This window comes from Dryobates pubescens, chromosome 24 (assembly GCF_014839835.1).
Source record: "Dryobates pubescens isolate bDryPub1 chromosome 24, bDryPub1.pri, whole genome shotgun sequence".
Lineage (NCBI taxonomy): Eukaryota > Metazoa > Chordata > Aves > Piciformes > Picidae > Dryobates > Dryobates pubescens.
The window spans coordinates 17,019,678-17,047,277 of record NC_071635.1 but is presented as its reverse complement, the minus strand read 5'-3'; the positions used below and the strand labels follow the sequence as shown (position 1 = coordinate 17,047,277).

The 27,600-nt window shown below is 67.3% G+C and overlaps 3 protein-coding genes across 4 annotated transcripts in view; 2 read left to right on the top strand and 1 right to left on the bottom strand.

Moving 5' to 3' along the window:
* Positions 1-7,433, bottom strand: part of LOC128898471 (glycerol-3-phosphate acyltransferase 3-like) — a 45,984-nt gene extending 38,551 nt beyond the window's left edge. The window contains exon 1 of the mRNA XM_054172527.1: positions 6,926-7,433. Within this exon, the coding sequence (XP_054028502.1) occupies positions 6,926-7,433 (508 nt within the window). The remainder of the gene's footprint in view (positions 1-6,925) is intronic.
* On the top strand, positions 7,429-21,106 carry ABRAXAS1 (abraxas 1, BRCA1 A complex subunit). 2 transcript variants are annotated; one of them, XM_054172643.1, is made up of 9 exons: positions 7,429-7,530; positions 10,117-10,207; positions 12,001-12,037; positions 13,053-13,119; positions 14,570-14,763; positions 16,101-16,220; positions 16,944-17,028; positions 19,562-19,670; positions 20,494-21,106. In XM_054172643.1, the coding sequence occupies exons 1-9, from the start codon at positions 7,444-7,446 to the stop codon at positions 20,919-20,921; spliced, it is 1,218 nt and encodes a 405-aa protein (XP_054028618.1). In that variant the 5' UTR covers positions 7,429-7,443; the 3' UTR covers positions 20,922-21,106. The 2 variants fall into 2 exon arrangements, with proteins under 2 accessions (XP_054028618.1, XP_054028619.1); XM_054172644.1 differs by having other exon boundaries at positions 7,432-7,530; positions 10,121-10,207.
* Positions 21,107-25,978: 4,872 nt separating this feature from the next.
* The window catches only part of HELQ (helicase, POLQ like), a 46,776-nt gene continuing 45,154 nt past the window's right edge, over positions 25,979-27,600 (top strand). The window contains exons 1-2 of the mRNA XM_054172759.1: positions 25,979-26,131; positions 26,670-27,396. Of these exons, the coding sequence (XP_054028734.1) occupies positions 25,979-26,131; positions 26,670-27,396 (880 nt within the window). The remainder of the gene's footprint in view (positions 26,132-26,669; positions 27,397-27,600) is intronic.

Sequence of the window (27,600 nt, the reverse complement as noted above, 5' to 3'; positions counted from 1 at the left end):
GAGCAGGAGGCTGAGAGGGAGCTGAGCAATGACTATTGCCTCCAGCCCAGCTCAGGAGGGACAGGGAGCTGCTGCAGAGAGGCCAAGGCAGGCTCCAAGGCTGCTGAAGGGACTGCAGCACTGCCTGGGGAGGAGAGGCTGAGAGCCCTGGGGGTGCTGAGTGTGGAGAGCAGAAGGCTGAGAGGGAGCTGAGCAATGGCTCTCAGGGAGCTGAGGGCTGGGGGGCAGGAGGGAGGCACAGGGACAGCCTCTGCTCACTGTGCCCTGGCACAGGCCAAGGGGCAAGGGATGGAAAGTGCAGCCCAGGAGCTTCCAGCTCAGCATCAGGAGCAACTTCTTGGCTGGGAGGCTGCCAGAGGCCTGGAGCAGGCTGCCCAGAGAGGTTGTGGAGTCTCCTTCTGTGGAGCCTCTGCAGCCCTGGCTGGCTGTGTTCTGTGTGCCCTGGGCTGGATCCTCTGCTCCTGCTCTGGACTGGAAGCTCTCCAGGGGTCTCTTCCAGCCCCCAGCATCCTCTGAGCCTGTGGTCCTCCAGCCCAACCCCTGCCAGAGCAGGGCTCCCAGGGCAGCTCACAGTGTGCTGAGCCCTGGGGGTGCTTAGCCTGGAGAGGAGAAGGCTGAGAGGGAGCTGAGCAATGCCTCTCAAGAGCTGAGGGCTGGGGGGCAAGCAGCAGGGGCCAGGCTCTGCTCAGTGGTGCCCTGGGACAGGCCAAGGGGGCACAGACTGGGAGCCAGGAGGTTCCACCTCAGCAGGAGGAGAAACTGCTTTGGGGTGAGGCTGCTGGAGCCTGGAGCAGGGCAAGGGGGAAGGGGTTGAAGCCAGAGCAGGGTGGGCAGAGGGCAGCAGAGGAGATTCTGCCCCTGGGCTCTGCTCTGCTCAGACCTCAGCTCCAATCCTGCCTCCAGCTCTGGGGTCCCCAGCAGCAGAAGGACACAGAGCTGCTGGAGAGAGGCCAGAGGAGGCCACAGAGATGCTGCCAGGGCTGGAGCAGCTCTGCTGTGGGCACAGGCTGAGGGAGCTGGGGCTGTGCAGCCCCAGGGGGACCTCAGAGCTGCTGCCAGGAGCTGAAGGCATCCTGCAGGAAGGCTGCAGAGGAACTGCTCCTGAGGGGGTCTGAGCCAGGCCAAGGGGGAAGGGTTTGGAGCTGAGGCAGAGCAGGGTCAGAGTGGAGCAGGAGAAGCACAGGGCAAGGAGCAGGAGGAGAGAGCCCTGAGCCTCTGGCACCTCTCTGGATGGCTTCCTCCAGCCCTGGCAGGGAGCAGGAGGAGAGGGCCCTGAGCCTCTGGCACTCCTTTGGATCACAGAAGCATTCAGAGCTGGAACAGAGCCTGGGGATCCCCAGGTCCAACCCCTGCCCCTGCTCTGCAAGGCTCAGCCCTGAGCCACAGCCCCAAGCACCACAGCCAAACCACCTTCAAATCCCTCCAGGCCTGGGGACTCCTGGGGATCCTTCCCTCCAGCCTGGGGTCCCTGGCAGGCTGCTGAGGCTGCCTTGCTCCAGCTGCTTGCTGAGCCCAGCTCAGGTCCCCTCGGCTGCCCCAGCAGCAGGGAGCCTCTGGCAGGGCAGGCACAGAGCTGCTGCTCCCCCAGCACCCCCAGGCTGCCCTCTGCCCCTTCCCCACCAGCCTGGAGCTGTGCTGGGCTCTGCCCTGCCCCAGCTGCAGTGCTGGCAGCTGGTGAGCTGCTGCCAGACACCTACTGAACCTTTCTGTGTGGGGAGGTTCCCCACATGCCAGGAGAAGTCTCGGGCCCTGGGCAGCCCTCCCTCTTCACCTGGAGGAGTGAAATGCAGCCCAGAGGACAGGGATGCTGGAGACAGAGCAGCAACCCAAGGGCAAAGCTCCCTTCTGCCCCTCAGACCTCCAGCTGCCTCCTGCAAGCAGCAGAAACTCCCTGGCAGCCCAGGGAGATGCTGCTGGCCTGCCAGGGAAGTGAGGAGGAGGAGGAGTGGGAGGCAGCTCCTGGCTCTCCATCCTTGAGGTCATTCTGCTAAGGCCTCATTAGGAGGGGGAGGTTGGGCAAGAGGCTGAGGGAGCTGCATTCCTGACCCATTTCTGTCTCTCCCTGCAAGGAGAGGCAGGCAGAGCCCTGAGCTGTGCCTGCAGCCCCTTTCTGGAAGGCTTTAGCCAGGCTTGGCCCTGCAGAGGGCTGCCCCTGCAGCAGTCCCCTCCCAGGCAGCTGCAGCTGCAGGGGCAGAGCAGAGCCAAAGTGCAGTGGGGCAGAACAGCTTCCAGAGACCCCCCTGGGGGGCTGCCTGCCCCCTGATCCTGCCCATGGCCTGCAGAGAGGCAGGAGGAACAGCACTGAGGGTGGCCCCTGAGGAGAAGGAGCCACACAGCCACAGGATGGTTGGGAATGGCTCTCTCCAGGTCTGCCTCCTTCCTACCCACTCCTAACAACCCTTCTGCCTCCCAGCATGCCTGGAGGGAGGTCACAGAGGAGAGTCTGCAGCCCTCCCTCCAACACCTTCCTCAGCAGAGTGCCAGGACCTGAGATGAGAGAGAGCCACAGCATGGCTCAGGCTGGTGGTGAATGGTGCCACAGCCAGCTGGCAGCCAGGCACCAGTGCTGTGCCCCAGGGAGCAGGGCTGGGCCCCAGCCTGATCAATATCTTCACTGATGATCTGGAGGAGGGGATGGAGTCCATCAGCAGGGAATGTGCAGCTGACAGCAAGCTGGGGGCAGGAGCTGAGCTGTGAGAGGGCAGCAGAGCTCTGCAGAGGGACCTGGCCAGGCTGGGCAGAGGGGCAGAGGCCAAGGGCAGGAGATTGAACACAGCCAAGGGCCAGGGGCTGCACTTTGGCCACAGCAACCCCAGGCAGTGCCACAGGCTGGGGGCAGAGGGGCTGAGAGCAGCCAGGCAGAGAGGGACCTGGGGGTGCTGGGGGAGAGCAGCTGAAGAGGAGGCAGCAGTGTGCCCAGGGGGCCAAGAAGGCCAAGGGCAGCCTGGCCTGGGTCAGGCAGAGTGTGGCCAGCAGGAGCAGGGAAGTCCTTGTGCCCTGTGCTCAGCACTGCTGAGGCCACAGCTTGAGTCCTGGTGTCCAGCTCTGGGCTCCTGAGGGTAGGAAAGAGGTTGAGCTGCTGGAAGGTGTCCAGAGAAGGGCAACAAAGCTGGGGAGGGGTCTGGGGCAACAGGGCTGGGGAGGGGTCTGGGGCACAGCCCTGTGAGGAGAGGCTGAGGGAGCTGGGGTTGCTTAGCCTGCAGAAGAGGAGGCTCAGGGGAGACCTTCTTGCTCTCTGCAGCTCCCTGCAGGGAGGTTGGAGCCAGCTGGGGGTTGGTCTCTTCTGCCAGGCCCCCAGCAGCAGAACAAGAGGACACAGTCCTCAAGCTGTGCCAGGGGAGGTTGAGGCTGGAGGGGAGGAGAAAGTTCTTCCCAGCAAGAGGAATTGGCCACTGGGATGAGCTGCCCAGGGAGGTGGTGGAGTCCCCAGCCCTGGAGGTGTTCAGGCAAGGCTTGGATGTGGCTCTTGGAGCCAGGGTTTGGCTGTCAGGAGGGGTTGGGGATTAGGTCCCAGGTTGGAGCTGATGAGCTCTGAGGTCTTTGCCAGCCTGGCTGATTCTGTGGTTCTATGATAAGAGACCAGCAGGGCTGAGCCAAGCCAGGGGCAAGCTGAGCTACACAGCAAATGGGATCCTGAAAAGCTTCTTCCTCAGCTCCACTCTGACCCTGCTCTGCCTCAGCTCCAAACCCTTCCCCCTGGGCCTGGCTCAGACCCCCTCAGGAGCAGTTCCTCTGCAGCCTTCCTGCAGGATCCCTTCAGCTCCTGGCAGCAGCTCTGAGGTGCCCCTGGGGCTGCACAGCCCCAGCACCCTCAGCCTGTGCCCACAGCAGAGCTGCTCCAGCCCTGGCATCATCTCTGTGGCCTCCTCTGGGCTCTCTCCAGCAGCTCTGTGTCCTTCTGCTGCTGGGGACCCCAGAGCTGGAGGCAGGATTGGAGCTGAGGTCTGAGCAGAGCCCAGGGGCAGATTCTGCTGCCCTCTGCCCACCCTGCTCTGGCTTCAACCCCTTCCCCCTTGCCCTGCTGCAGGCTCCAGCAGCCTCACCCCAAAGCAGTTTCTCCTCCTGCTGAGGTGGAACCTCCTGGCTCCCAGTCTGTGCCCACTGCCCCTTGGCCTGTCCCAGGGCACCACTGAGCAGAGCCTGGCCCCTGCTGCTTGCCCCCCAGCCCTCAGCTCTTGAGAGGCATTGCTCAGCTCCCTCTCAGCCTTCTCCTCTCAGCCTGTCCCCACAGCAGAGCTGCTCCAGCCCTTGGAGCATCTCTTTGCAGCTCTGAGCAGCAGAGAACCACAGCAGGGCTTGGGTTGGAAGGGAGCTCAGAGCTCAGCCAGCCCCAGCCCCCTGCCAGGGGCAGGGACAGCTCCCCCCAGCCCCAGCTTGCTCAGGGCCTCATCCAGCCTGGCCCTGAGCCCCTCCAGGCAGGAGGCAGCCACAGCCTCCCTGGGCAGCCTGTGCCAGAGCCTCCCAAGCCTCACTGCCAACAATTTCTCCCTGACACCCAACCTAACCCAAGCTACCACAGGTCTGATTTCATCCTTCCAGGCCTGGCAGGGAAGCATTTCCTCGTCCTCAGACATGGCTTTGCTCACTCTTAGGACAGGAGGTGTGCTCCTGGGGTGCTTTGCATGGGGTTCCAAAGGCTTGGGAGCCTCACAGGTCCATTTGGAGGGTCAACCTAACCCTAACCTCCCCTTCCCCCTTCCCCTTCCCCTTTCCCCTTCACCCTTCCCCCTTCCCCCTTCCCCCTTCCACCTTCCCCATTCCCCTTCCCCCTTCCCCTTCCCCCTTCCCCTTCCCCCTTCCCCTTCCCCCTTCCCCTTCCCTTCCCCCTTCCCCTTCCCCTTTCCCCCTTCCCCTTCCCCTTCCCCCTTCCCCCTTCCCCTTCCCCTTCCCCCTTCCCCCTTCCCCCTTCCCCTTCCCCTTCCCCCTTCCCCCTTCCCCCTTCCCCTTCCCCTTCCCCCTCCCCTCCCCCCTTCCCCCTTCCCTTCCCCCTTCCCTCCCCCCTCCCCTCTTCCCTCCCCTCCTCCCTCCCCTCCTCCCTCCCCTCCTCCCTCCCCTCCTCCCTCCCCTCCCCCCTCCCCTCCCCCTCCCCTCCCCCCTCCCCTTCCCCCTCCCCTCCCCCCCTCCCCTCCCCCTTCCCTCCCCCCTCCCCCCTTTCCTCCCCTCCCCCCTTTCCTCCCCTCCCCCCTTTCCTCCCCTCCCCCCTTTCCTCCCCTCCCCCCTTTCCTCCCCTCCCCCCTTTCCTCCCCTCCCCCCTTTCCTCCCCTTCCCCTCCCCTTCCCCTCCCCCCTTTCCCCTTCCCTCCCCCCTTTCCCCTTCCCTCCCCCCTTTCCCCTTCCCTCCCCCCTTTCCCCTTCCCTCCCCCCTTTCCCCTTCCCTCCCCCCTTTCCCCTCCCCTCCCCCTCCCCTGCCCCTGTTGGAAGCCTGGGCAGCACAGGAGGCTCTGTGCCATCCTTGCCCTTCATCCAGCTCTGGAATGAGAGGGGAGTGGTGCCCGGAGCCTCGCAGTGCTCCCTGCCTGCCAGCCCAGGGCAGAGGGAGCAGGTGAGGCTTTTATTGCTCAACAGCCCCTGAACTGCCCCAGATCTCGGGGTGAGGGGGTGGTGAAGGCTTCAGATGACACAGAGTGAGGGGCAGGGAGAGCTGGCAGGGCCCTGCTGCAACGTGGGATGAGAGGCAGAGGCGCTGACAGCCCAGCTGCAGGGCTGGATTGCACCACAGGGCCCTGCTGAGGCAGCAAGGACAGATGGACACGGCCAGAAAGACTCTGCCTCTGCTCTGAGCACTGCACTCACCAGCTGCAGCAGGTTACACACTCTGGGGGCTTGAGATTACCCCCAGAAGAGAGCTGCCAGGACCAGCTCAGCTGAAAGCAAATGAAGCTGCACCTGCAGGCACCACCCAGGCACACGGAGTGCAGTGACCAGGAGCACACCCAGCAGTTACACTGCGGGCAGGAGCTGAGCTGTGAGAGGGCAGCAGAGCTCTGCACAGGGACCTGGCCAGGCTGGGCAGAGGGGCAGAGGCCAAGGGCAGGAGATTGAACACAGCCAAGTGCCAGGGGCTGCACTTTGACCACAGCAACCCCAGGCAGTGCCACAGGCTGGGGGCAGAGGGGCTGAGAGCAGCCAGGCAGAGAGGGACCTGGGGGTGCTGGGGGAGAGCAGCTGAAGAGGAGGCAGCAGTGTGCCCAGGGGGCCAAGAAGGCCAAGGGCAGCCTGGCCTGGGTCAGGCAGAGTGTGGCCAGCAGGAGCAGGGAAGTCCTTGTGCCCTGTGCTCAGCACTGCTGAGGCCACAGCTTGAGTCCTGTGTCCAGCTCTGGGCTCCTGAGGGTAGGAAAGAGGTTGAGCTGCTGGAAGGTGTCCAGAGAAGGGCAACAAAGCTGGGGAGGGGTCTGGGGCACAGGGCTGGGGAGGGGGCTGGGGCACAGCCCTGTGAGGAGAGGCTGAGGGAGCTGGGGTTGCTTAGCCTGCAGAAGAGGAGGCTCAGGGGAGACCTTCTTGCTCTCTGCAGCTCCCTGCAGGGAGGTTGGAGCCAGCTGGGGGTTGGTCTCTTCTGCCAGGCCCCCAGCCCCAGAACAAGAGGACACAGTCTGCAGCTGTGCCAGGGGAGGTTGAGGCTGGAGGTGAGGAGAAAGTTCTTCCCAGCCAGAGGAATTGGCCACTGGGATGAGCTGCCCAGGGAGGTGGTGGAGTCCCCAGCCCTGGAGGTGTTTAGGAAGAGCCTGGATGGGGTGCTTGGAGCCATGGTTGAGTTGATTAGGTGAGTTGGATTAGTTGATAGGTTGGACTTAATGATGTCGAAGGTCTCTTCCAACCTGGTTAATTCTGTCCCGTCCCATCCCATCCCGTCCCATCCCGTCCCATCCCATCCCATCTCATCCCATCCCATCCCATCCCGTCCCATCCCATCCCATCCCGCCCCCTACGGCATCCACTGGGTGCGATGCCGCCAGCAGCCACTGGGGGGATCTCTCCGGCAGCCACTGGGTGGACCCCCTCCGTCCGCCGGTAGGGGGCGCGGTGCGGGGCCGCGGGGGCGCTGTGTCCATCCGCCGGTAGGGGGCGCGGTGCGGGGCCGTGGGGGCGCTGTGTCCATCCGCCGGTAGGGGGCGCGGTGCGGCGCCGCGGGGGCGCTGTGTCCATCCGCCGGTAGGGGGCGCGGTGCGGCGCCGCGGGGGCGCTGTGTCCATCCGCCGGTAGGGGGCGCGGTGCGGCGCCGCGGGGGCGCTGTGTCCATCCGCCGGTAGGGGGCGCGGTGCGGCGCCGCGGGGGCGCTGTGTCCATCCGCCGGTAGGGGGCGCGGTGCGGCGCCGCGGGGGCGCTGTGTCCATCCGCCGGTAGGGGGCGCTGTGCGGCGCCGCGGGGGCGATGTGTCCATCCGCCGGTAGGGGGCGCGGTGCGGCGCCGCGGGGGGAGGCGCTGCGCGGCCGCCATCGCGGGCAGCATGGAGGGCGAGAGCACCTCGGCGCTGCTCTCGGGGTTCGTCTTCGGCGCTCTCTCCTTCCAGCACCTCAGCACCGACTCCGACACGGTCAGTGCCGCCGCCGGGAACCGCCGGGCAGGAGCGGCCGGGCAGCCCCCGCCACCGGCGCCCCGGCCCCGCTGCCTCCCGCCGCCGCGCAGGGCCCCGGGGGGCAGCCAGAGCCGGGGGGCAGCCAGGGCCGGGGGGCAGCCAGAGCCGGGGGTGCTGCCAGGGCCGGAGCCGGGGGTGCAGCCAGAGCCGGAGCCGGGGGTGCTGCCAGGGCCGGAGCCGGGGGGGCAGCCAGAGCCGGAGCCGGGGGGGCAGCCAGGGCCGGAGCCGGGGGGGCAGCCAGAGCCGGAGCCGGGGGGCAGCCAGGGCCGGAGCCGTGGGGCAGCCAGGGCCGGGGGGCAGCCAGAGCCGGGGGGCAGCCAGGGCCGGAGCCGGGGGGCAGCCAGAGCCGGAGCCGGGGGGGCAGCCAGGGCCGGAGCCGGGGGTGCAGCCAGAGCCGGAGCCGGGGGTGCTGCCAGAGCCGGAGCCGGGGGTGCAGCCAGGGCCGGAGCCGGGGGTGCAGCCAGAGCCGGAGCCGGGGGTGCTGCCAGGGCCGGAGCCGGGGGTGCAGCCAGAGCCGGAGCCGGGGGGCAGCCAGGGCCGGAGCCGGGGGTGCAGCCAGAGCCGGAGCCGGGGGTGCTGCCAGGGCCGGAGCCGGGGGTGCAGCCAGAGCCGGAGCCGGGGGTGCTGCCAGAGCCGGAGCCGGGGGTGCAGCCAGGGCCGGAGCCGGGGGGGCAGCCAGAGCCGGAGCCGGGGGGGCAGCCAGGGCCGGAGCCGGGGGGGCAGCCAGAGCCGGAGCCGGGGGGGCAGCCAGAGCCGGAGCCGGGGGGCAGCCAGAGCCGGAGCCGGGGGGGCAGCCAGAGCCGGAGCCGGGGGTGCTGCCAGGGCCGGAGCCGGGGGGCAGCCAGGGCCGGAGCCGTGGGGCAGCCAGGGCCGGAGCCGGGGGTGCTGCCAGGGCCGGAGCCGGGGGGCAGCCAGGGCCGGAGCCGTGGGGCAGCCAGGGCCGGGGGGCAGCCAGAGCCGGGGGGCAGCCAGGGCCGGAGCCGGGGGGCAGCCAGAGCCGGAGCCGGGGGGCAGCCAGGGCCGGAGCCGTGGGGCAGCCAGGGCCGGGGGGCAGCCAGAGCCGGGGGGCAGCCAGGGCCGGAGCCGGGGGGCAGCCAGGGCCGGAGCCGGGGGGCAGCCAGGGCCGGAGCCGTGGGGCAGCCAGGGCCGGGGGGCAGCCGGAGCCGGGGGTGCTGCCAGGGCCGGAGCCGGGGGGCAGCCAGGGCCGGAGCCGGGGGGCAGCCAGGGCCCCGCTGCCGGCAGGGCTCTGCAGCCTGTCCCTGCCCGGCCTGGCTGCGGGGCAGGAGGCTGCGGGGCAGGAGGCTGTGGGGCAGGAGGCTGCCGGGCAGGAGGCTGCGGGGCAGGAGGCTGCGGGGCAGGAGGCTGTGGGGCAGGAGGCTGTGGGGCAGGAGGCTGTGGGGCAGGAGGCTGTGGGTTCTTGCCGGGTTCTTGCCGGGGAGCGACCTGCTGGGCTCCGCTGTGCGCCCCGGGGGCTGGAGGAGGTCTGGGGAAGAGGGCTGGGGAGGAGCAGCTGAGGGAGCTGGGGGTGGGGAGTGTGGAGCAGAGGAGGCTGAGGGAGACCTCCTTGCTCTCTGCAGCTCCCTGAGAGGAGGCTGCAGCCAGGGGGGGTTGGGCTCTGCTCCCCAGGCTCGGGTGAGAGAAGCAGAGGAGTGAGGATCTGCACTCTTAGTGATGCTGAAGGCCCTTTGCAGCCCAAACGATTCTGTGACTCTAGGACAAAAGGAATGAAGAGCTGAGGAAAGGAAACCAGAGCCCAGAATCACAGAATGGTTTGGGGGGGCAAGAGGGCTCCAAGATCCCAGCCCCCAACCCCCCCATGGCCACCAAGCCCTGGCCCCAGCTGCCATGGCCACAGCTTGCTGCAGCACCTCCAGGCATGGGGACTGCACCACCTCCCTGGGCAGCCTCTGCCAGGCCCTGACCACTCTGGCAGCAGAGAGATTCTTCCTCCTCTCCAACCTAAGCCTCCCCTGGGGCAGCCTGAGGCCATTGCCTCTCCTCCTGGCCCTTGTTCCTGGGGAGCAGAGCCCAACCCCCCCTGGCTGCAGCCTCCTCTCAGGGAGCTGCAGAGAGCAAGGAGGTCTCCCTCAGCCTCCTCTGCTCCACACTCCCCACCCCCAGCTCCCTCAGCTGCTCCTCCCCAGCCCTCTCCCCCAGACCCTTCCCCACCTTTCCTGCCCTTCCCTGGCCCTGCTCCAGCTCCTCAAGGTCCTGCTGGCAGCCAGGAGCCCAAAGCTGAGCCCAGCCCTCAAGCTGTGGCCTCCCCAGTGCTGAGCCCAGGGGCACAATCCCTGCCCTGCTCCTGCTGCCCACACCACTGCTGCTCCACTCTCTCTTCCACCTTCTTCTTCTGCCTAGCCACAGGCAGATGTTGACAAATCAGAACTTACTCTGCTTCAGCACCCCCAGAAGGTCATTTTTGACCTTCCTTCCCCTCTCCTGCTGCCTCTCCTTGCACTTAGGGTTAGGGCAGAGAGGACTCCTGAGCAGTGCTGCTGGCAAGTGTGACCTTTGTGGCTTCTTTCCCTCTTCCCTGCTGTAAAGGAAGGTTTCCTCCTTGGGGATGTGAAAGGTGAAGCCAAGAACAGCATCACAGACTCCCAGATGGATGATGTGGAGGTTGTCTACACCATAGGTGAGTCTCTCCACCTTGCCCACACCCTGCTTGGGCTCAGGGCTGGAGAGGTGAATGAGGGCAGCCAGCACCTTGCAGCAGGAGCAAAGCTGCTGGAGCCTGGGGACAGGGCCCTGGGGCAGGGGCTGGGAGTGCCAGGAGGGCTGAGCCCCAGCAGTGTGGGCAGCAGGGGCAGGGAGGGGATTCTGCCCTCTGCTCTGCTCAGCCCTCCCCTGCAGGGCTGTGGCAGCTCTGGGGCCCCCAGCACAAGGACCTGGAGCTGCTGGAGAGGCTCCAGAGGAGGCCACAGAGATGCTCAGAGGCTGCAGAGCCTCCCCTGTGGGGCCAGGCTGGGAGAGCTGGGGCTGTGCAGCCTGGGGAGGAGAAGGCTGCAGGGAGACCTCAGAGCAGCCTCCCAGCACCTGAAGGGCTCCAGGAGAGCTGGGGAGGGACTCTGGGCAAGGGCTGGCAGTGCCAGGCTGAGGAACAATGGCTTGGAGCTGGGAGAGGAGAGACTGAGAGTGGAGAGGAGGAAGAGATCCTTGAGAGTGAGGCTGGGGAGCCTCTGGCACAGGCTGCCCAGGGAGGCTGTGGCTGCCTCCTGCCTGGAGGGGCTCAGGGCCAGGCTGGATGAGGCCCTGAGCAGGCTGGGGCTGGGGGGAGCTGTCCCTGCCCATGGCAGGGGGCTGGGACTTTGAGGTCCCTTCCAACCCAACCCATGCTGTGATGCTGTGAGTCTAGGAAGTGAGGGGCAGGATTTGGGCTGCCAGTAGGTCACCTGCTGGTTGTTTTTCCCCTGGGAGTCAGTTTTCCAGATCCCACAACCTCCCTGGTGAGTTTCTGTTCTCCAGACTTCTCTTTCCCCCCAGCAGCATCCAGCAGAGCAGCTCCAGAGCAATCTCTTACTGCATGCTGCTCCTGAACTCTGCAGGGAAGGGAGGGGGGTAAAAAGGACCTGGCTGCAGAGCAGCCCTGGAGGAAAGGCCTTGGGGGTGCTGGGGGAGGAGAAGCTCAGCAGGAGCCATCAGGGAGCACTTGCAGCCCAGAGAGCCAAGCAGAGCCTGGGCTGCAGCAAGAGAAGTGTGGCCAGCAGGGCCAGGGAGGGGATTCTGCCCCTCTGCTCCACTCTGCTGAGCCCACAGCTGCAGCTCTGGGGCCAGCTCTGCAGCCTCTGTGCCAGGAAGGCTCTGGAGGGGCTGGAAGGTGTCCAGAGCAGGGCCAGGAGGAGGAGCAGAGGGCTGGAGCTGCTCTGAGCACAGCCTGAGAGAGTTGGGGTTGTGCAGGCTGCAGAGGAGAAGGCTCCCAGGAGACCTTCTGGTGGCCTTGCAGGAGCTGCAGGGGGCTGCAAGAGAGCTGGGGAGGGACTTTGGAGGGGGTGAGGGAGGGACAGGAGTGGGGGGGCTGGAGCAGAAGTAGAAGTGGGGAGCTGGAGCTTGGCTGTGAGGAAGAAGTTGTTGGCCAGGAGGGTGGTGAGAGCCTGGCCCAGGCTGCCCAGGGAGGTGGTGGAAGCCTCCTGGCTGGAGGTGTTTGCAGCCAGGCTGGAGGTGGCTGTGAGCAACCTGCTGTGGTGTGAGGTGTCCCTGCCCAGGGCAGGGGGCTGGGGCTGCCTGAGCCTTGGGGTCCCTTCCAGCCCTGCCAGCTCTGTGACCCTCTGATTCCCAACCTGTCTCCTTCCTGCACAGCAGTTCCCTGTGGGGCTGTTCTGTGCCATTGCTCCTTGGTTCCTTTGCTTGTTGTGAATTCTGATCATGGCCTACAGAGCAATCTGCACCTGGAAATGGTGACCCCAGAGCAATGTTGCCTTCTCTTTCCAGATATCCAGAAGCACATCCCCTGCTACCAGCTCTTCAGGTGAGGATCTCAACCAAACACAGCTGACAAAGTTTAATTAACCCTCACTTAGGATTCTGGAATGGCCTGGGCTGGAAGGGAGCTGCAGAGCCCCTCCAGGCCAAGCCCCTGCCCTCAGCAGGGACATCCTCCCCTGCAGCAGCTTGCCCAGAGCCCTCTCCAGCCTCCCCTGCAAGCCCTCCAGCCATGGGGCCTCAGTAGTGTGAGGCTGCAGCACAGGAGGCCAAGGGCAGCCTGGGCTGCACCCAAAGCAGGGTGGCCAGAGCTGGAGAGAGGGATCCTGCCCCTCTGCTCTGCCCTGGGGAGACCTCACCTGCAGGGCTGGGGCCAGAGCTGGAGAGAGGGATCCTGCCCCTCTGCTCTGCCCTGGGGAGACCTCACCTGCAGGGCTGGGGCCAGAGCTGGAGAGAGGGATCCTGCCCCTCTGCTCTGCCCTGGGGAGACCTCACCTGCAGGGCTGGGGCCAGCTCTGGAGCCCTCAGCACAGGAGGGAGCTGGAGCTGAGGGAGAGGCTCCAGAGGAGGCCAGCAAGATGCTGAGGGGGTTGGAGCAGCTCTGCCCTGGGGCCAGGCTGAGGGAGCTGGGGGTGTTGAGCCTGCAGAAGAGAAGGCTGCAGGCAGAGCCCAGAGCAGCTGCCAGTCCCTGCAGGGGCTGCAAGCAGGCTGCAGAGGGACTGCTGCCAAAGGGCTGCAGGGACAGCCCCAGGGGCAATGGGTTGAGATGAGAGCAGAGCAGCTGGAGCTTGGATGTGAGGAACAAGTTGTGCCCCAGGAGGCTGCTGGAAGCCTGCAAGAGGTTGCCCAGGGAGGTGGTTGTGGCCCCATGGCTGGAGAGCTTGCAGGGGAGGCTGGAGAGGGCTCTGGGCAAGCTGCTGCAGGGGAGGATGTCCCTGCTGAGGGCAGGGGCTTGGCCTGCAGGGGCTCTGCAGCTCCCTTCCAGCACAGAGCTCTCTGTGCCTGTGTGGTTCCTGCAGCTGCACTTGTGCTGTGCTCTAACTCTCCTCTCTTTCTTCCAGCTTCTACAACTCTGCAGGGGAGCTGGATGAGCTTGCTCTGAAGAGAATCCTCTCAGGCTGTAAGAAGGTTTGTAGCCTCAAACCTAACCCTTGCCAAGGAGCTCCCTCAGGTCCCTGGGGGCTGTTCTGGATCCTTTTGACAGCAGGATTGGAGTTTTTCCTCCCTCTTTAAAACCTAATCCCTCACCACCCCTGCTCCTCTTTGGTTCCTTTGTGACTGAAAAGGAACAGTTTAGGTTCTTTATCCATTAGGTGTTGCCTCAGTTGAGGTTTTCTGACTCATTTCTCAAGTGAGCAACAGGAATGCCCCAAAGGAACTCTCCGAATTCACAGAGCTGGCAGGGCTGGAAGGGAGCTCCAGGCTCAGCCAGCCCCAGCCCCCTGCCCTGGGCAGGGACACCTCACACCACAGCAGGTTGCTCACAGCCACCTCCAGCCTGGCTGCAAACACCTCCAGCCAGGAGGCTTCCACCACCTCCCTGGGCAGCCTGGGCCAGGCTCTCACCACCCTCCTGGCCAACAACTTCTTCCTCACAGCCAATCTCCAGCTCCCCACTTCTACTTCTGCTCCAGCCCCCCCACTCCTAGCCCTCCCTCACCCCCTCCAAAGTCCCTTCCCAGCTTGCTTGCAGCCCCCTGCAGTTCCTGGGAGGCCACCAGAAGGTCTCCTGGGAGCCTTCTCCTCTGCAGCCTGCACAACCCCAACTCTCTCAGGCTGTGCTCAGAGCAGCTCCAGCCCTCTGCTCCAGGCTAAGCAACCCCAGCTCCCTCAGCCTCTCCTCACAGAGCTGTGCCCCAGACCCCTCCCCAGCCCTGTGCCCCAGACCCCTCCCCAGCTTTGTTGCCCTTCTCTGGACACCTTCCAGCAGCTCAACCTCTTTCCTACCCTCAGGAGCCCAGAGCTGGACACAGGACTCAAGCTGTGGCCTCAGCAGTGCTGAGCACAGGGCACAAGGACTTCCCTGCTCCTGCTGGCCACACTCTGCCTGACCCAGGCCAGGCTGCCCTTGGCCTTCTTGGCCCCCTGGGCACACTGCTGCCTCCTTTTCAGCTGCTGTCCCCTCCAGGCATGGGGACTCCACCACCTCCCTGGGCAGCTCATCCCAGTGGCCAATTCCTCTTGCTGGGAAGAACTTTCTCCTCCCCTCCAGCCTTAACCTTCCCTGGCACAGCTTGAGACTGTGTCCTCTTGTTCTGCTGCTGGGGGCCTGGCAGAAGAGACCAACCCCCAGCTGGCTCCAACCTCCCTGCAGGGAGTTCCAGAGAGCAAGAAGGTCTCCCCTGAGCCTCCTCTTCCCCAGGCTGAGCAAGCCCAGCTGCAGTGTTGGCAGGAGGATGGAGGGAAGTCCTTAAGGAGTTTGACAAACCTTCAGCTCTTCAGATCCCAGCCCAGAGAGAGCATCTAACAGAGATTTGCTTCCTGTGGTCACAGCAAGGCCCTGCTGGCTGCTCAGAGCCTGACCTCACTGCTGTCCCTCAGCCCCTGGGCTGTAACCAGGCCTCTCCTTTGCCTGCAGAGTGTCATAGGCTGGTACAAGTTCAGGAGGAACACAGAGCAGGCCATGACCTTCAGGGAGAGGCTGCTGCACAGGAATTTGCAGTCCCACCTTGCAAACCAGGGCCTGGTGTTCCTCCTGCTGACCTCCAGCGTGATGAGCGAGAGCTGTTCCACCTACAGACTGGAGCACGCCCTGCACCGGCCCCAGGAGGGGTAAGAGCTTCCCCCTGGCACCCAGCACCAGCACAGCACTGCCTGGGCACCCCCAGGGCAGCCTCTTGGCTTGGGAAAGAGAGGTCCTGGAACCATGGAATGGGTTTGGGTAGGAAGGGACCCCAAAGCTCAGCCAGCCCCAGCCCCCTGCCATGGGCAGGGACAGCACCGCCCAGCCCCAGGCTGCTCAGGGCCTCATCCAGCCTGGCCCTGAGCCCCTCCAGGCAGGAGGCAGCCACAGCCTCCCTGGGCAGCCTGTGCCAGAGTCTCCCCAGCCTCATGGGGCAGAATCTCTTCCTCAGGTCTCATCTCAATCCAGCTTCTTCCAGTCTGATGCCCTCAGCCCTGCTCCTGGCACTCCCAGCCCTTGGCCAGAGTCCCTCCCCAGCTCTCCTGGAGCCCTTCAGGGACTGGAAGCTGCTCTGAGGTCTGCCTGGAGCCTTCTCCTCTCCAGGCTGCACAGCCCCAGCTCTCCCAGCCTGGCCCCACAGGGGAGGCTCTGCAGCCTCTGAGCATCTCTGTGGCCTCCTCTGGAGCCTCTCCAGCAGCTCCAGGTCCTTGTGCTGGGGGCCCCAGAGCTGCCCCAGCCCTGCAGGGGAGGGCTGAGCAGAGCAGAGGGGCAGAATCCCCTCCCTGCCCCTGCTGCCCACACTGCTGGGGCTCAGCCCAGCACAGCCTTGGCTTCTGGGCTGCCAGCTCCCCTTGCTGCCTGCTGGGGAGCTGCTCCTCCCCCAGCACCCCCAGGGCCTTCTCCTCAGCCCTGCTCTCTGCCCCTTCCCCACCCAGCCTGGCTCTGTGCTTGGCACTGCCCTGAGCCAGCTGCAGGACCTTGCCCTTGGCCTGGTTGAGCTTCAGGAGGTTGCCTTGGGGCCAGCTCTGCAGCCTGCCCTGGATGGATCCTTCCCTCCAGCCTGGGGTCCCTGGCAGGCTGCTGAGGCTGCCTGCACCCCACTGCCCCTATCAGGAGCCAAGATGCTGAGCAGCTCTTTGTTGGCTGGAGCCCAGCTGCAGTCTCACCTTGCAGTGGTCTCCTGGCACTTGCCTTTCCCCACCTGCAGCAGCAGTGGTGCCAGGGAGATGTTGTCCTTTCCTTTAGGCACAGTTTGGGTTGGTGTTGAGGTCCTGCTGCCCCTCACCTGTCCCTGAGGTGTGCCAGCTGGTGGGGCTGGCTCCAGCTCTCCCCAGAGCCAGCCCCAGGCCAGGCTCAGCAAGGCAGCTGGGATGCAGCCCCAGCTAAGCACACTGCTGGGCCCTCTGAATGCCTGAGAGCCTTTGGGCTTCAGAGAGGCCTCTGGGTGTCACTGAACCACCTGCTCATGCTTCTGATCTTCATGAAGTCTCTTCCAGAAAGTTCCTTTGGTGGTGACCAACTTGGGCATGGCAGAGCAGCAGGGCTACAGAACTGTGTCAGGCTCCTGTGTGTCCTCTGGCTTCCTGAGAGCAGTGAGGCAGCACAGGTACAGTGCACTGCCTGCTGCAGTGAGGGCAGGAGAGCTCTGCTGCAGCTGCTGCAGCCACACTCTGCTCCCCCAGGGCCCTGCTGCCTCCCATCCTTCACCCAGCACGGAGCTGGGGCTGCAGGCTGCCATCAGTCAGAGAGCCACTGAGAGCCTTGGCTTGGCAGGGGCCTTAAAGGCCATCCAGCTCCAGCCCCCTGCCCTGGGCAGGGACAGCTCCCCCCAGCCCCAGGCTGCTCAGGGCCTCATCCAGCCTGGCTTTGAATGCCTTCAGGCTTGGAGCCTCCCCAGCTTCTCTGGGCAGCTGTGCCAGAGCCTCCCCACCCTCAGGGCCACAGTTGCTTCCTCAGCTCTCATCTCAAGCCAACTCCTTCCAGCCTAAAGCCTTCACCTCTCACCCTGCCCCTCCCAGTCCCTCCCCAGCTCTCCTGCAGCCTTCAAATCCTGGGAGGCTGCTCTGAGGTCTGCCTGGAGCCTTCTCCTCTGCAGGCTGAACATCCCCAACTGCCCCAGCCTGGCCCCACAGCAGAGCTGCTCCAGCCCTCTGCTCACCCTGGTGGCCCCCTCTGGACCTGCTCCAGGAGGTCCATGTCCCTGAGACACAGTCTCTGAGAGCAGCTCTCTCAACCTGGGCACCAGATGGTGAAGCTCAGGATGTTTCTTACTCATCCCAGCCCCCAGGCAAGCCCTGAGCTCACTTCCAGTTGTGTCCTTGCTCCACAGGTCAGAATTCTTCTGTGAAGATGGATCCCTGCAAGAGGTTCACAAGATAAACCAGATGTATGGCACCTTGCAGGAGGAGCTGAGGGTAAGTCAAAGGCAGCAGCACCCCCAGAGACAGCTGGCTCTTGTGGGGCCACCCCAGGGGTGCTGGGCTCAGCTTTGGGCTCCTGGCTGCCAGCAGGACCTTGAGGAGCTGGAGCAGGGCCAGGGAAGGGCAGGAAAGGTGGGGAAGGGTCTGGGGAAGAGGGCTGGGGAGGAGCAGCTGAGGGAGCTGGGGGTGGGGAGTGTGGAGCAGAGGAGGCTGAGGGAGACCTCCTTGCTCTCTGCAGCTCCCTGAGAGGAGGCTGCAGCCAGGGGGGGTTGGGCTCTGGCCGCTGCCCCTGCCGGCCCCTCTGGGCGCTGCCCCTGCCAGCCCCCCCCCGCTCTGGGCGCTGCCCCTGCCGCCCCCGCTCTGGGCGCTGCCCCTGCCGGCCCCCCCCGCTCTGGGCGCTGCCCCTGCCGGCCCCCCCCGCTCTGGGCGCTGCCCCTGCCGGCCCCTCTGGGCGCTGCCCCTGCCGGCCCCCCCCGCTCTGGGCGCTGCCCCTGCCGGCCCCCCCCCGCTCTGGGCGCTGCCCCTGCCGGCCCCCCCCGCTCTGGGCGCTGCCCCTGCCGGCCCCCCCCGCTCTGGGCGCTGCCCCTGCCGGCCCCCCCCGCTCTGGGCGCTGCCCCTGCCGGCCCCCCCCCGCTCTGGGTGCTGCCCCTGCCGGCCCCCCCCGCTCTGGGCGCTGCCCCTGCCGGCCCCTCTGGGCGCTGCCCCTGCCGGCCCCTCTGGGCGCTGCCCCTGCCGGCCCCCCCCGCTCTGGGCGCTGCCCCTGCCGGCCCCCCCCGCTCTGGGCGCTGCCCCTGCCGGCCCCCCCCCGCTCTGGGCGCTGCCCCTGCCGGCCCCCCCCCGCTCTGGGCGCTGCCCCTGCCGGCCCCCCCCGCTCTGGGCGCTGCCCCTGCCGGCCCCCCCCGCTCTGGGCGCTGCCCCTGCCGGCCCCGCTCTGGGCGCTGCCCCTGCCGGCCCCGCTCTGGGCGCTGCCCCTGCCGGCCCCGCTCTGGGCGCTGCCCCTGCCGGCCCCGCTCTGGGCGCTGCCCCTGCCGGCTGCCCCCGCTCTGGGCGCTGCCCCTGCCGGCTGCCCCCGCTCTGGGCGCTGCCCCTGCCGGCTGCCCCCGCTCTGGGCGCTGCCCCTGCCGGCCCCTCTGGGCGCTGCCCCTGCCGGCCCCTCTGGGCGCTGCCCCTGCCGGCCCCCCCCGCTCTGGGCGCTGCCCCTGCCGCCCCCGCTCTGGGCGCTGCCCCTGCCGGCCGGCCCCGCTCTGGGCGCTGCCCCTGCCGGCCCCGCTCTGGGCGCTGCCCCTGCCGGCTGCCCCCGCTCTGGGTGCTGCCCCTGCCGGCCCCCCCCGCTCTGGGTGCTGCCCCTGCCGGCCCCCCCCGCTCTGGGCGCTGCCCCTGCCGGCCCCTCTGGGCGCTGCCCCTGCCGGCCCCTCTGGGCGCTGCCCCTGCCGGCCCCCCCCGCTCTGGGCGCTGCCCCTGCCGGCCGCCCCCGCTCTGGGCGCTGCCCCTGCCGGCCCCCCCCCCGCTCTGGGCGCTGCCCCTGCCGGCCCCTCTGGGCGCTGCCCCTGCCGGCCCCTCTGGGCGCTGCCCCTGCCGGCCCCTCTGGGCGCTGCCCCTGCCGGCCCCCCCCGCTCTGGGCGCTGCCCCTGCCGGCCCCTCTGGGCGCTGCCCCTGCCTGTCCCTCTGGGCGCTGCCCCTGCCGGCCCCCGCTCTGGGCGCTGCCCCTGCCGGCCCCTCTGGGCGCTGCCCCTGCCGGCCCCCCCCGCTCTGGGCGCTGCCCCTGCCGGCCCCCCCCCGCTCTGGGCGCTGCCCCTGCCGGCCCCCCCCGCTCTGGGCGCTGCCCCTGCCGGCCCCTCTGGGCGCTGCCCCTGCCGGCCCCCCCCGCTCTGGGCGCTGCCCCTGCCGGCCCCCCCCGCTCTGGGCGCTGCCCCTGCCGGCCGCCCCCCCTCTGGGCGCTGCCCCTGCCGGCCGCCCCCCCTCTGGGCGCTGCCCCTGCCGGCCGCCCCCCGCTCTGGGCGCTGCCCCTGCCAGCCCCCCCCGCTCTGGGCGCTGCCCCTGCCGGCCGCCCCCCGCTCTGGGCGCTGCCCCTGCCAGCCCCCCCCCCTCTGGGCGCTGCCCCTGCCGCCCCCGCTCTGGGCGCTGCCCCTGCCAGCCCCCCCCGCTCTGGGCGCTGCCCCTGCCGGCCCCCCCCGCTCTGGGCGCTGCCCCTGCCAGCCCCCCCCCCTCTGGGCGCTGCCCCTGCCGGCCCCGCTCTGGGCGCTGCCCCTGCCGGCCCCGCTCTGGGCGCTGCCCCTGCCGGCCGCCCCCCGCTCTGGGCCCTGCCCCTGCCGGCCCCCCCCGCTCTGGGCGCTGCCCCTGCCGGCCCCTCTGGGCGCTGCCCCTGCCGGCCCCCCCCCGCTCTGGGCGCTGCCCCTGCCGGCCCCGCTCTGGGCGCTGCCCCTGCCGGCCCCTCTGGGCGCTGCCCCTGCCGGCCCCGCTCTGGGCGCTGCCCCTGCCGGCCGCTCTCTGCACACAGAGCCTGGCAGCAGCCTCTCTCGCCCCGCAGAGGCTGTGCTCGACGGTGGAGGCCAGCGAGCGCTCTCTGGAGAGCCTCCTGGCTGAGGTCAGCCACTTGAAGGAAGAAATCAAGAAGAGGAAGCAGCAGAGGGCTCCAGGTGAGCTCCACAAGGGCAGTGCCAGGCCTGGGGAGGCTCCCAAAGGGCTTTCCCTTGCCACTGGCACAAACTGCTCCTGAACCTCACCAGCGTGGTGGTGTGAGTGGCAGAGCTGTGAGGGCTGGGGCTCCAGGGAGACCTCAGAGCGGCCTCCCAGTGCCTGAAGGGCTCCAGGAGAGCTGGGGAGGGACTCTGGGCAAGGGCTGGGAGTGCCAGGCTGAGGAACAACGGCTTGGAGCTGGGAGAGGTGAGACTGAGAGTGGAGAGGAGGAAGAGATCCTTGAGAGTGAGGCTGGGGAGACTCTGGCACAGGCTGCCCAGGGAGGCTGTGGCTGCCTCCTGCCTGGAGGGGTTGAGGGCTAGGCTGGATGAGGCCCTGAGCAGGCTGGGGCTGGGGGGAGCTGTCCCTGCCCATGGCAGGGGGCTGGGGCTGGCTGAGCTCTGAGCTCCCTTCCCCCCAACCCATTCCATGGTTCCATGACTCTCAGGAAGGACATCCAGCTCAGGAAGGACTTCCCAGCTGAGGCCATGGCCTGCTGGTCATGGGGGTGTTGGGTAGAGGCTTGGCCTGGAGGACCTTAGAGGTCTTTTTCCAACCCTGATGACTCTGTCCTGACCCAGGGATGGAGTCAGCATTGTAGAGGCGAGGCCAGAGCTGCACAGGACCAGGCTGGATGAGGCCTTGAGCAGCCTGGGGCTGGGGGGAGGTGTCCCTGCCCATGGCAGGGGGCTGGAGCTGGCTGAGCTTTGGGGTCCCTTCCAACCCAACCCCATCCATGGCCTGTGCAACAGGGACTCACGTCCAGCTCTTCTTTCCCCCCAGGAGGAGACAGAGAGGCCCCAGCGGAGCCAGTGGAGAACGTTCTCCTGTGCCAGGCCCTGCAAACCTTCTTCCCCAATTCTGGCCTTCAGACCTGCCTGGTGTCCTTCAAGGGCCACCAGCTGGCCAGGAACTGCTGCACCACTGACCACAACATCAAGGTCAGGGAGCAGCTGACCCTCCTGGTGGAGCACAGAGAGTGCCCTGAAGCGGAAGCAAGAGCCCTGAGCAAGCGCAAAGGCAGAGGGAGCACAGGAGGGGCCAAGGCCTTCAAGAAGTGCAGAGCCCTGCAGCTGCAGCGCAGCCTGCTGCCTGCCCCAGAGCACGCTGCCCAGGAGAGGAACCTGATCCTCAGCAGCACTGAAACAGATGAGGAGGGGCTGGAGAAAGGCAGGGACACAAATGAGCACTCACAGTCTCCTACCTTCTGACCTGGCCCCCACCTGCCCAAGGGACTTGGCACCAGGAGCTGGACTGGAGCAGCAGATCCTCCCCACACAGCCCTGGGCTGCTCTGCAGGGGGAGAAATCACAGTGCAGCTTTGCAGGGCAGAGCAGGCTGGGGGCTGCTGCTTCTGCAGGGCAGGAACCAACCTCCTGCACAGCCCTGGGCTGCACTGCAGCGGGGGAAGAGTCACAGGGCAGCTTTGCAGGGCAGAGCAGGCTGGGGGCTGCTGCTTCTGCAGGGCAGGAACCAACCTCCTGCACAGCCCTGGGCTGCACTGCAGCAGGGGAAGAGTCACAGTGCAGCTTTGCAGGGCAGAGCAGGCTGGGGGCTGCTGCTTCTGCAGGGCAGGAACCAACCTCCTGCACAGCCCTGGGCTGCACTGCAGCGGGGGAAGAGTCACAGTGCAGCTTTGCAGCTGCTCCCTCCAGCTGGTTGGAGACTTGAGAGAGCAGCAGCTGAGAGCCTCTCAGCAGCCAGGCAGGGATTAAACCACACTTGCAGTGCCAGGCCAACAGTTTATTGTCCCTGTGCCCCCTGCTACTCAGGGTACTTGATGTCAAAGAGCTTGGGGTCTGTGAGGAAGGAAGGGCTCTTGTACATCACTGGCATAAACCCTGGGAGGAACAAAAACCAGGGAGGGGGGATGCAGAGTTGGGGTTTGCCAAGAGGAAAGGAGGTTGAGGGACAACCCCCCCCGGAGAACTCATCCTTACCCAGCAGCTGAGCTCTCTTGATGGCTTTGGAGATCTGCCTCTGCTTCTTGTCACACAAACCTGGAGGAGGGGAAAGCATTTTCGGTCTCAAACCACCACCAAGCCAGCAGAGGCTGACCCTGGGAAGTGCTGAGGCTCTAGGAAACCAACCTGCTTCAAGCGGGGATGGGACAGGGCTCAACAAGGCCAAGGGCTGGGGCCTGAGCCTGGGGCACAGCCACCCCAGGAAGGCTGCAGGCTGGGGGCAGAGGGGCTGGAAAGTGGGCAGCAGAGCAAGCCCTGGGGGTGCTGGGTGGCAGCAGCTGGAGAGGAGGCAGGGGGTGGGCAGGGGGGCAAGGAGGGCAGCAGCAGCCTGGGCTGGAGCAGCAGTGGTGTGGGCAGCAGGAGCAGGGCAGGGATTGTGCCCCTGGGCTCAGCACTGGGGAGGCCACAGCTTGAGGGCTGGGCTCAGCTTTGGGCTCCTGGCTGCCAGAAGGAGCTTGAGGAGCTGGAGCAGGGCCAGGGAAGGGCAGGAAAGGTGGGGAAGGGTCTGGGGAAGAGGGCTGGGGAGGAGCAGCTGAGGGAGCGGGGGGGGGGGAGTGTGGAGCAGAGGAGGCTGAGGGAGACCTCCTTGCTCTCTGCAGCTCCCTGAGAGGAGGCTGCAGCCAGGGGGGGTTGGGCTCTGCTCCCCCAGTCTCAGGTGAGAGAACCAGAGGCAATGTCCTGAACTTGTGCCAGGGGAGGGTCAGGTTGGACAAGAGGAAGAATTTCTCTGCTGCCAGAGTGGTCAGGGACTGGCAGAGGCTGCCCAGGGAGGTGGAGGAGTCCTCATGTCTGGAGGTGCTGCAGCAAGCTGTGGCCATGGCACCCGGGGCCAGGGTGGGGGCTGGGCTGGAGCTTGGACTGGATGCTCCTGGAGGCCTTTCCCGACCCCCACAGCTCCACCACTCCGGCACACCCCCAGGGCACCCACGCCCATTGCCAGGCCTGGTGCAGCGCCCCAGGGGAGCACAAGGCCTGGGGGAGGGTTTGCAGCTGGCATCAATGTGCTTGGCCACAGTGCTGCTGAGGCAGCCGGGGGGGCGGGCAGGGGGCAGCAGTTCCCCTACCTGTGATGTGCCTGCCGAAGATGCGGCCGGTGTGAGGAGACACAAACTGCGACAGCAGCTGGGGGAGAGAGCAAACCTGACTCAGACCAGCGCCTGCCTGCCTCAGCCCTCCTGCCTGCCTGCCCCCTCCTGCCTGCCTGCCTCAGCCCTCCTGCCTGCCTGCCCCCTCCTGCCTGCCTGCCTCAGCCCTCCTGCCTCAGCCCTCCTGCCTGCCTGCCTCAGCCTGCCTGCCTGCCTGCCTCAGCCTGCCTGCCTCAGCACTCCTGCCTGCCTGCCCCCTCCTGCCTGCCTGCCTCAGCCCTCCTGCCTGCCCCCTCCTGCCTACCTCAGCCCAGCGCCTGCCGAACTGACACCCCCTGCCTAGCTCAACCCATACCAGCCTGCCACACCGCCCAGGCTGCCTCACACACCCACCACGTGCATGCTCGCTCAGTGTCCACACACCCGCCTCGCACACGCCTGCTCATTGCCCACACGCCCGCCTCACACACGCCCGCCCATTGTCCCCACGCCCGCCTCGCACACACCCGCCCATTGTCCACACGCCCGCCTCGCACACGCCCACCCATTGTCCACATGCCCGCCCACTGTCCACACGCCCGCCTGCCTTGCACATGCCCACCTTGCACACGCCCACCCATTGTCCCCACGCCCACATCGCACACGCCTGCTCATTGTCCACACGCCCGCCCATTGTCCACAGGCCCGCCTCGCATACACCCGCCCATTGTGAACAAGCCTGCCCATTGTCCACACGCCCGCCCATTGTCCACACGCCCGCCCATTGTCCACACGCCCGCCCATTGTCCACACGCCCGCCTCGCACACGCCCGCCCATTGTCCGCACGCCTGCCCATTGTCCGCACGCCCGCCTCGCACATGCCCACCTCGCACACGCCCACTCACTGTCCACACGTCCGCCTCGCACACGCCCGCCTCTCACACGCCTGCTCATTGGCCACACACCCGCCCATTGTCAGCACGCCCGCCCCGCACACGCCCACCCATTGTCCACACGCCCGCCTCGCACACACCCGCCTGCCTCACATGCCCCCCTCGCCCACGCCCGCTCCCCTCGCACACACCCGCCTCACTCGCTGTCAGCTGAGCACTTCTCACCTGCACGTTCTTGTAGTCCACCTCTATGCCACACAAGACACATCTCTTGGGAGGCTCTTTGTAGGGGTTCTCCATTTGGATAGGCTGCAATGGCAATGGACAGCTGTGAGCTTGACAACAACGGCCTGGGGGTGATCTGGGGCGGTTGTAGGCACTGATGTAGGCTGGGCAGGGACTGGCTGCAGAGCAGCCTTGAAGAAAAACCCTTGGGGGTGCTGGGGGAGGAGAAGCTCAGCAGGAGCCAGCAGGGAGCACTTGCAGCCCAGAGAGCCAAGCAGAGCCTGGACTGCAGCAAGAGAAGTGTGGCCAGCAGGGCCAGGGAGGGGATTCTGCCCCTCTGCTCCACTCTGCTGAGCCCACAGCTGCAGCTCTGGAGCCAGCTCTGCAGCCTCTGTGCCAGGAAGGCTCTGGAGGGGCTGGAAGGTGTCCAGAGCAGGGCCAGGAGGAGGAGCAGAGGGCTGGAGCTGCTCTGAGCACAGCCTGAGAGAGTTGGGGTTGTGCAGGCTGCAGAGGAGAAGGCTCCCAGGAGACCTTCTGGTGGCCTTGCAGGAGCTGCAGGGGGCTGCAAGCAAGCTGGGGAGGAACTTTGGAAGGGGTGAGGGAGGGACAGGACTAGGGGGGATGGAGCAGAACTAGAAGTGGGGAGATGGAGATGGGATGTGAAGAAGAAGTTGTTCCTTATGGGGATGATGAGAGACTGGCACAGGTTGCCCATGAGGGTGTCAGGGATTGACAGGAGTCCGTCAGTTCCATGTCTTTCCTTTGCTGAGGGCTCCATGTCTGCACACAGTACTGCAGGTTAGGTCTCACCAGGGCACAGTCTCACACCGAGCACTCAGTTGCTGTTATTTCATGAGCCACAGCTGCACCCAGACCCAACCAGAGCCTTGAAAGCCTAAGATGAGCTCCTCCCAGTTCGGGCAGCACTGAGCCGCGGGCCGGCAGAGAACAGGGGGCTCACCAAGGGACCCTCACCTGGTCGGAGTGCTCGGTCGGCAGGTGCTGGAAGCGGCACGGCCGCTCCCACAGAGCCGCTGCAAGGGAAGGAGCGGAGGGTTAGCGGCGACGGGGCGGGAGGGAGCGGCAACAGCGGCACCCCACACCCCCTGCGCCTCTACCGCTCTGCCACCGCCACCTCCCGTCCTCAGAAAGCCGAGAAGGACGGCGGGGAAAAGAGGGAAAAGAGGGCAGCGCGCCTCGGACGGGGAAAGGGGAAGAGTGGGGACCGGGGGGAAGGGGTGCAGCACGCCTCGGGGGCGAGAGAGAACCGGGGGGCAGGGGCGCCGCACGCACCGGGGGCGAGAGAGAACCGGGGGGCAGGGGCGCCGCACGCACCGGGGCCGAGAGGGAAGCGGGGGGCAGGGGCGCCGCACGCCCCGGGGCCGAGAGGGAAGCGGGGGGCAGGGGCGCCGCACGCCCCGGGGGCGAGAGGGAAGCGGGGGGCAGGGGCGCCGCACGCCCCGGGGCCGAGGGGGAAGCGGGGGGGCAGGGGCGCCGCACGCCCCGGGGCCGAGGGGGAAGCGGGGGGCAGGGGCGCCGCACGCCCCGGGGCCGAGGGGGAAGCGGGGGGCAGGGGCGCCGCACGCCCCGGGGCCGAGGGGGAAGCGGGGGGCAGGGGCGCGGCACGCAACGGAGCCGAGAGGGAAGCGGGGGGCAGGGGCGCCGCACGCCCCGGGGCCGAGGGGGAAGCGGGGGGCAGGGGCGCGGCACGCCCCGGGGCCGAGGGGGAAGCGGGGGGCAGGGGCGCGGCACGCACCGGGCTGCAGCCTCCGCCAGGACCTCCCCGCCGCCACGGCTCGCGCTGCCATGGTGCCGGCTGCGGCGTCGCCTATCTTCGACGTCACTTCCGCCCGCGCCCTCACCTCCAGCACAAACGCCGCGTTCTGGCCAATGGGGTGTCGGCCTGGCCCACTGGAGGCAGGCGATTGGTCGCCGCTCGGTGCCGCCCCTTCCCTCTCGCAGCCGATTGGCGGAAGGGATGGTGGCGGCGGGCGGCCGCCGGTGGGTTTCGGCCGTGCCCAGGGCGGAGATGTTCCCCGGGCCGGGGCTGCCGCGGCCCTGCCGCTCCCCGCTCGGGGGCCGGAGACCCCTAGCCCCGCTCGGCTGCCCGCCGCGGCGCTGATGGCGGAGGACGGCCTGGCCGTGCGGAGGAAGAGCCGCCCCGGCGCCGCCCGCAAGCGGAGCCGCGCCGCGCCGCCGCCCGGCGCCGCCTGCTCGCCCCTGCCTCGCAAGAGACCCAGCCCCGGCGGCGAGGAGCCCCCGGCGGAGCTGCCGGTACGGGAACGGCTTCTGGGGGTTGGGCGGCGACCAGCGGGGCCCCCGGGAGGGTGGCTTGGCCCGGTCCGAGCCCGCGTGGGGCGGCGCTCGGGGTGAGCCTTGCTGGGGGCAGAGGGGAGGCGGCTGGGCTGCGGCTGCCAGAGAGCCATCGCCGTCACCGCTGCGCGGTGCGGGGGTCCTGCCCCTTGTCCTGCCCCTCTGCTGCTGTGCCCTGGCACTGCTAGCCCTTGCTGTTACCCTTTCACAGTGCTGTGGATCCTGCCCCTTGTCCTGCCCCCTATCCTGCCCGTGTCCTGCCCCTCTCCTGCCCCTCTCCTGCTGTTCCCTGGCACTGCCAACCCTCCCTGCCACCCTTTCCCAGTGCTGTGGGTGCTGCCCCTGCCCTGCTGTTCCCTGGCACTGCCAACCCTCCCTGCCACCCTTTCCCAGTGCTGTGGGTGCTCTCCCTGGCACTGCCAACCCTCCCTGCCACCCTTTCCCAGTGCTGTGGGTGCTCTCCCTGGCACTGCCAACCCTCCCTGCCACCCTTTCACAGCACAGCAATGACAGTGAGGAGGATCTCTTTGGTGACTACGATGGCTCCTGTGGCAGCCACTCTTGGCTGGCACGAGGGGATGACCTCGGGCACAAGTCCCTGCAGGATAAGGGTGAGGGCTTTCAGGCAGCTGAAGACATCCTCCTTCAGCCAGGAACTGAGCAGGAAGATCATCCCTGTGCCCCAGAAACCCCTGCAGGCCTTGGGGCTGGCCAGGAGGATGCTTTGGAGCTGGGGGAAGGTGCCCTGCCGGCTGGCAGGCAGGAGGCCTCTGAAGCTGCTTTGGATGATCTGCCATCGTCCCAGCTTTTGTATTTTGAGCAGCTCAAGGAGCCTCCTCCTGCTCCTGGAGCACCTCCAGCCCCAGGCAGGAGGAGCAAGTGTGGCAGTCCTTCCTTGGCCAAAACCAGGACTCCATCCTCCTCTTCTTGTCCTGCTGCCGAAGACAGGAGCCAGCCTCCTGCCTTGCCCTCGGACTCCAAGGGTGGCTCAGTTAACACTGAGAGCCTCCAAGCCCACCTGAAAAGTGCCCTGAGTGGAAATGCCAAGGCCCAGACTCTGCAGCCTTCCAAGACCAAGCAGCTGCAGGAGGCTGTGCTGTCCAAAGAGCTTTGTGTGGCCAGGAAAGCCTTCGAGGCTCCTTCTGCCGACCGGGGACCTTTCTATGGCTTACCCAGCAGAGTGGAGGAGCTCTTCAGACAGCTGCGAGGCATCCAAGCACTTTATGGTGAGGTTGCTAATGGCTGCTTAACAGCTCCCTAATTGCTCGGGAGCTGGAGCCTGGGGCCTCTCTTCCAGCCTGAACCATGGGGTTGGACTCATACCACTGGGGGAGACTTGGAGTTCCTGCCAGGTTGCACAGAAAGCAGGGTGGAAAGGGGGGACTTGGAGGGGGGAAGGGGCTGAGGATTGGATGTGTGAAGGGGCTGGG

Coding starts and splice junctions, on each gene's coding strand:
- ABRAXAS1 (XM_054172643.1), top strand. CDS start 7,444: ATGGAGGGCGAGAGCACCTCGGCGCTGCTCTCGGGGTTCGTCTTCGGC. Junction 12,038..13,052: donor CCCTGCTACCAGCTCTTCAG/GTGAGGATCTCA, acceptor TCTTTCTTCCAG/CTTCTACAACTCTGCAGGGG. Junction 19,671..20,493: donor GAAGCAGCAGAGGGCTCCAG/GTGAGCTCCACA, acceptor CTTTCCCCCCAG/GAGGAGACAGAGAGGCCCCA.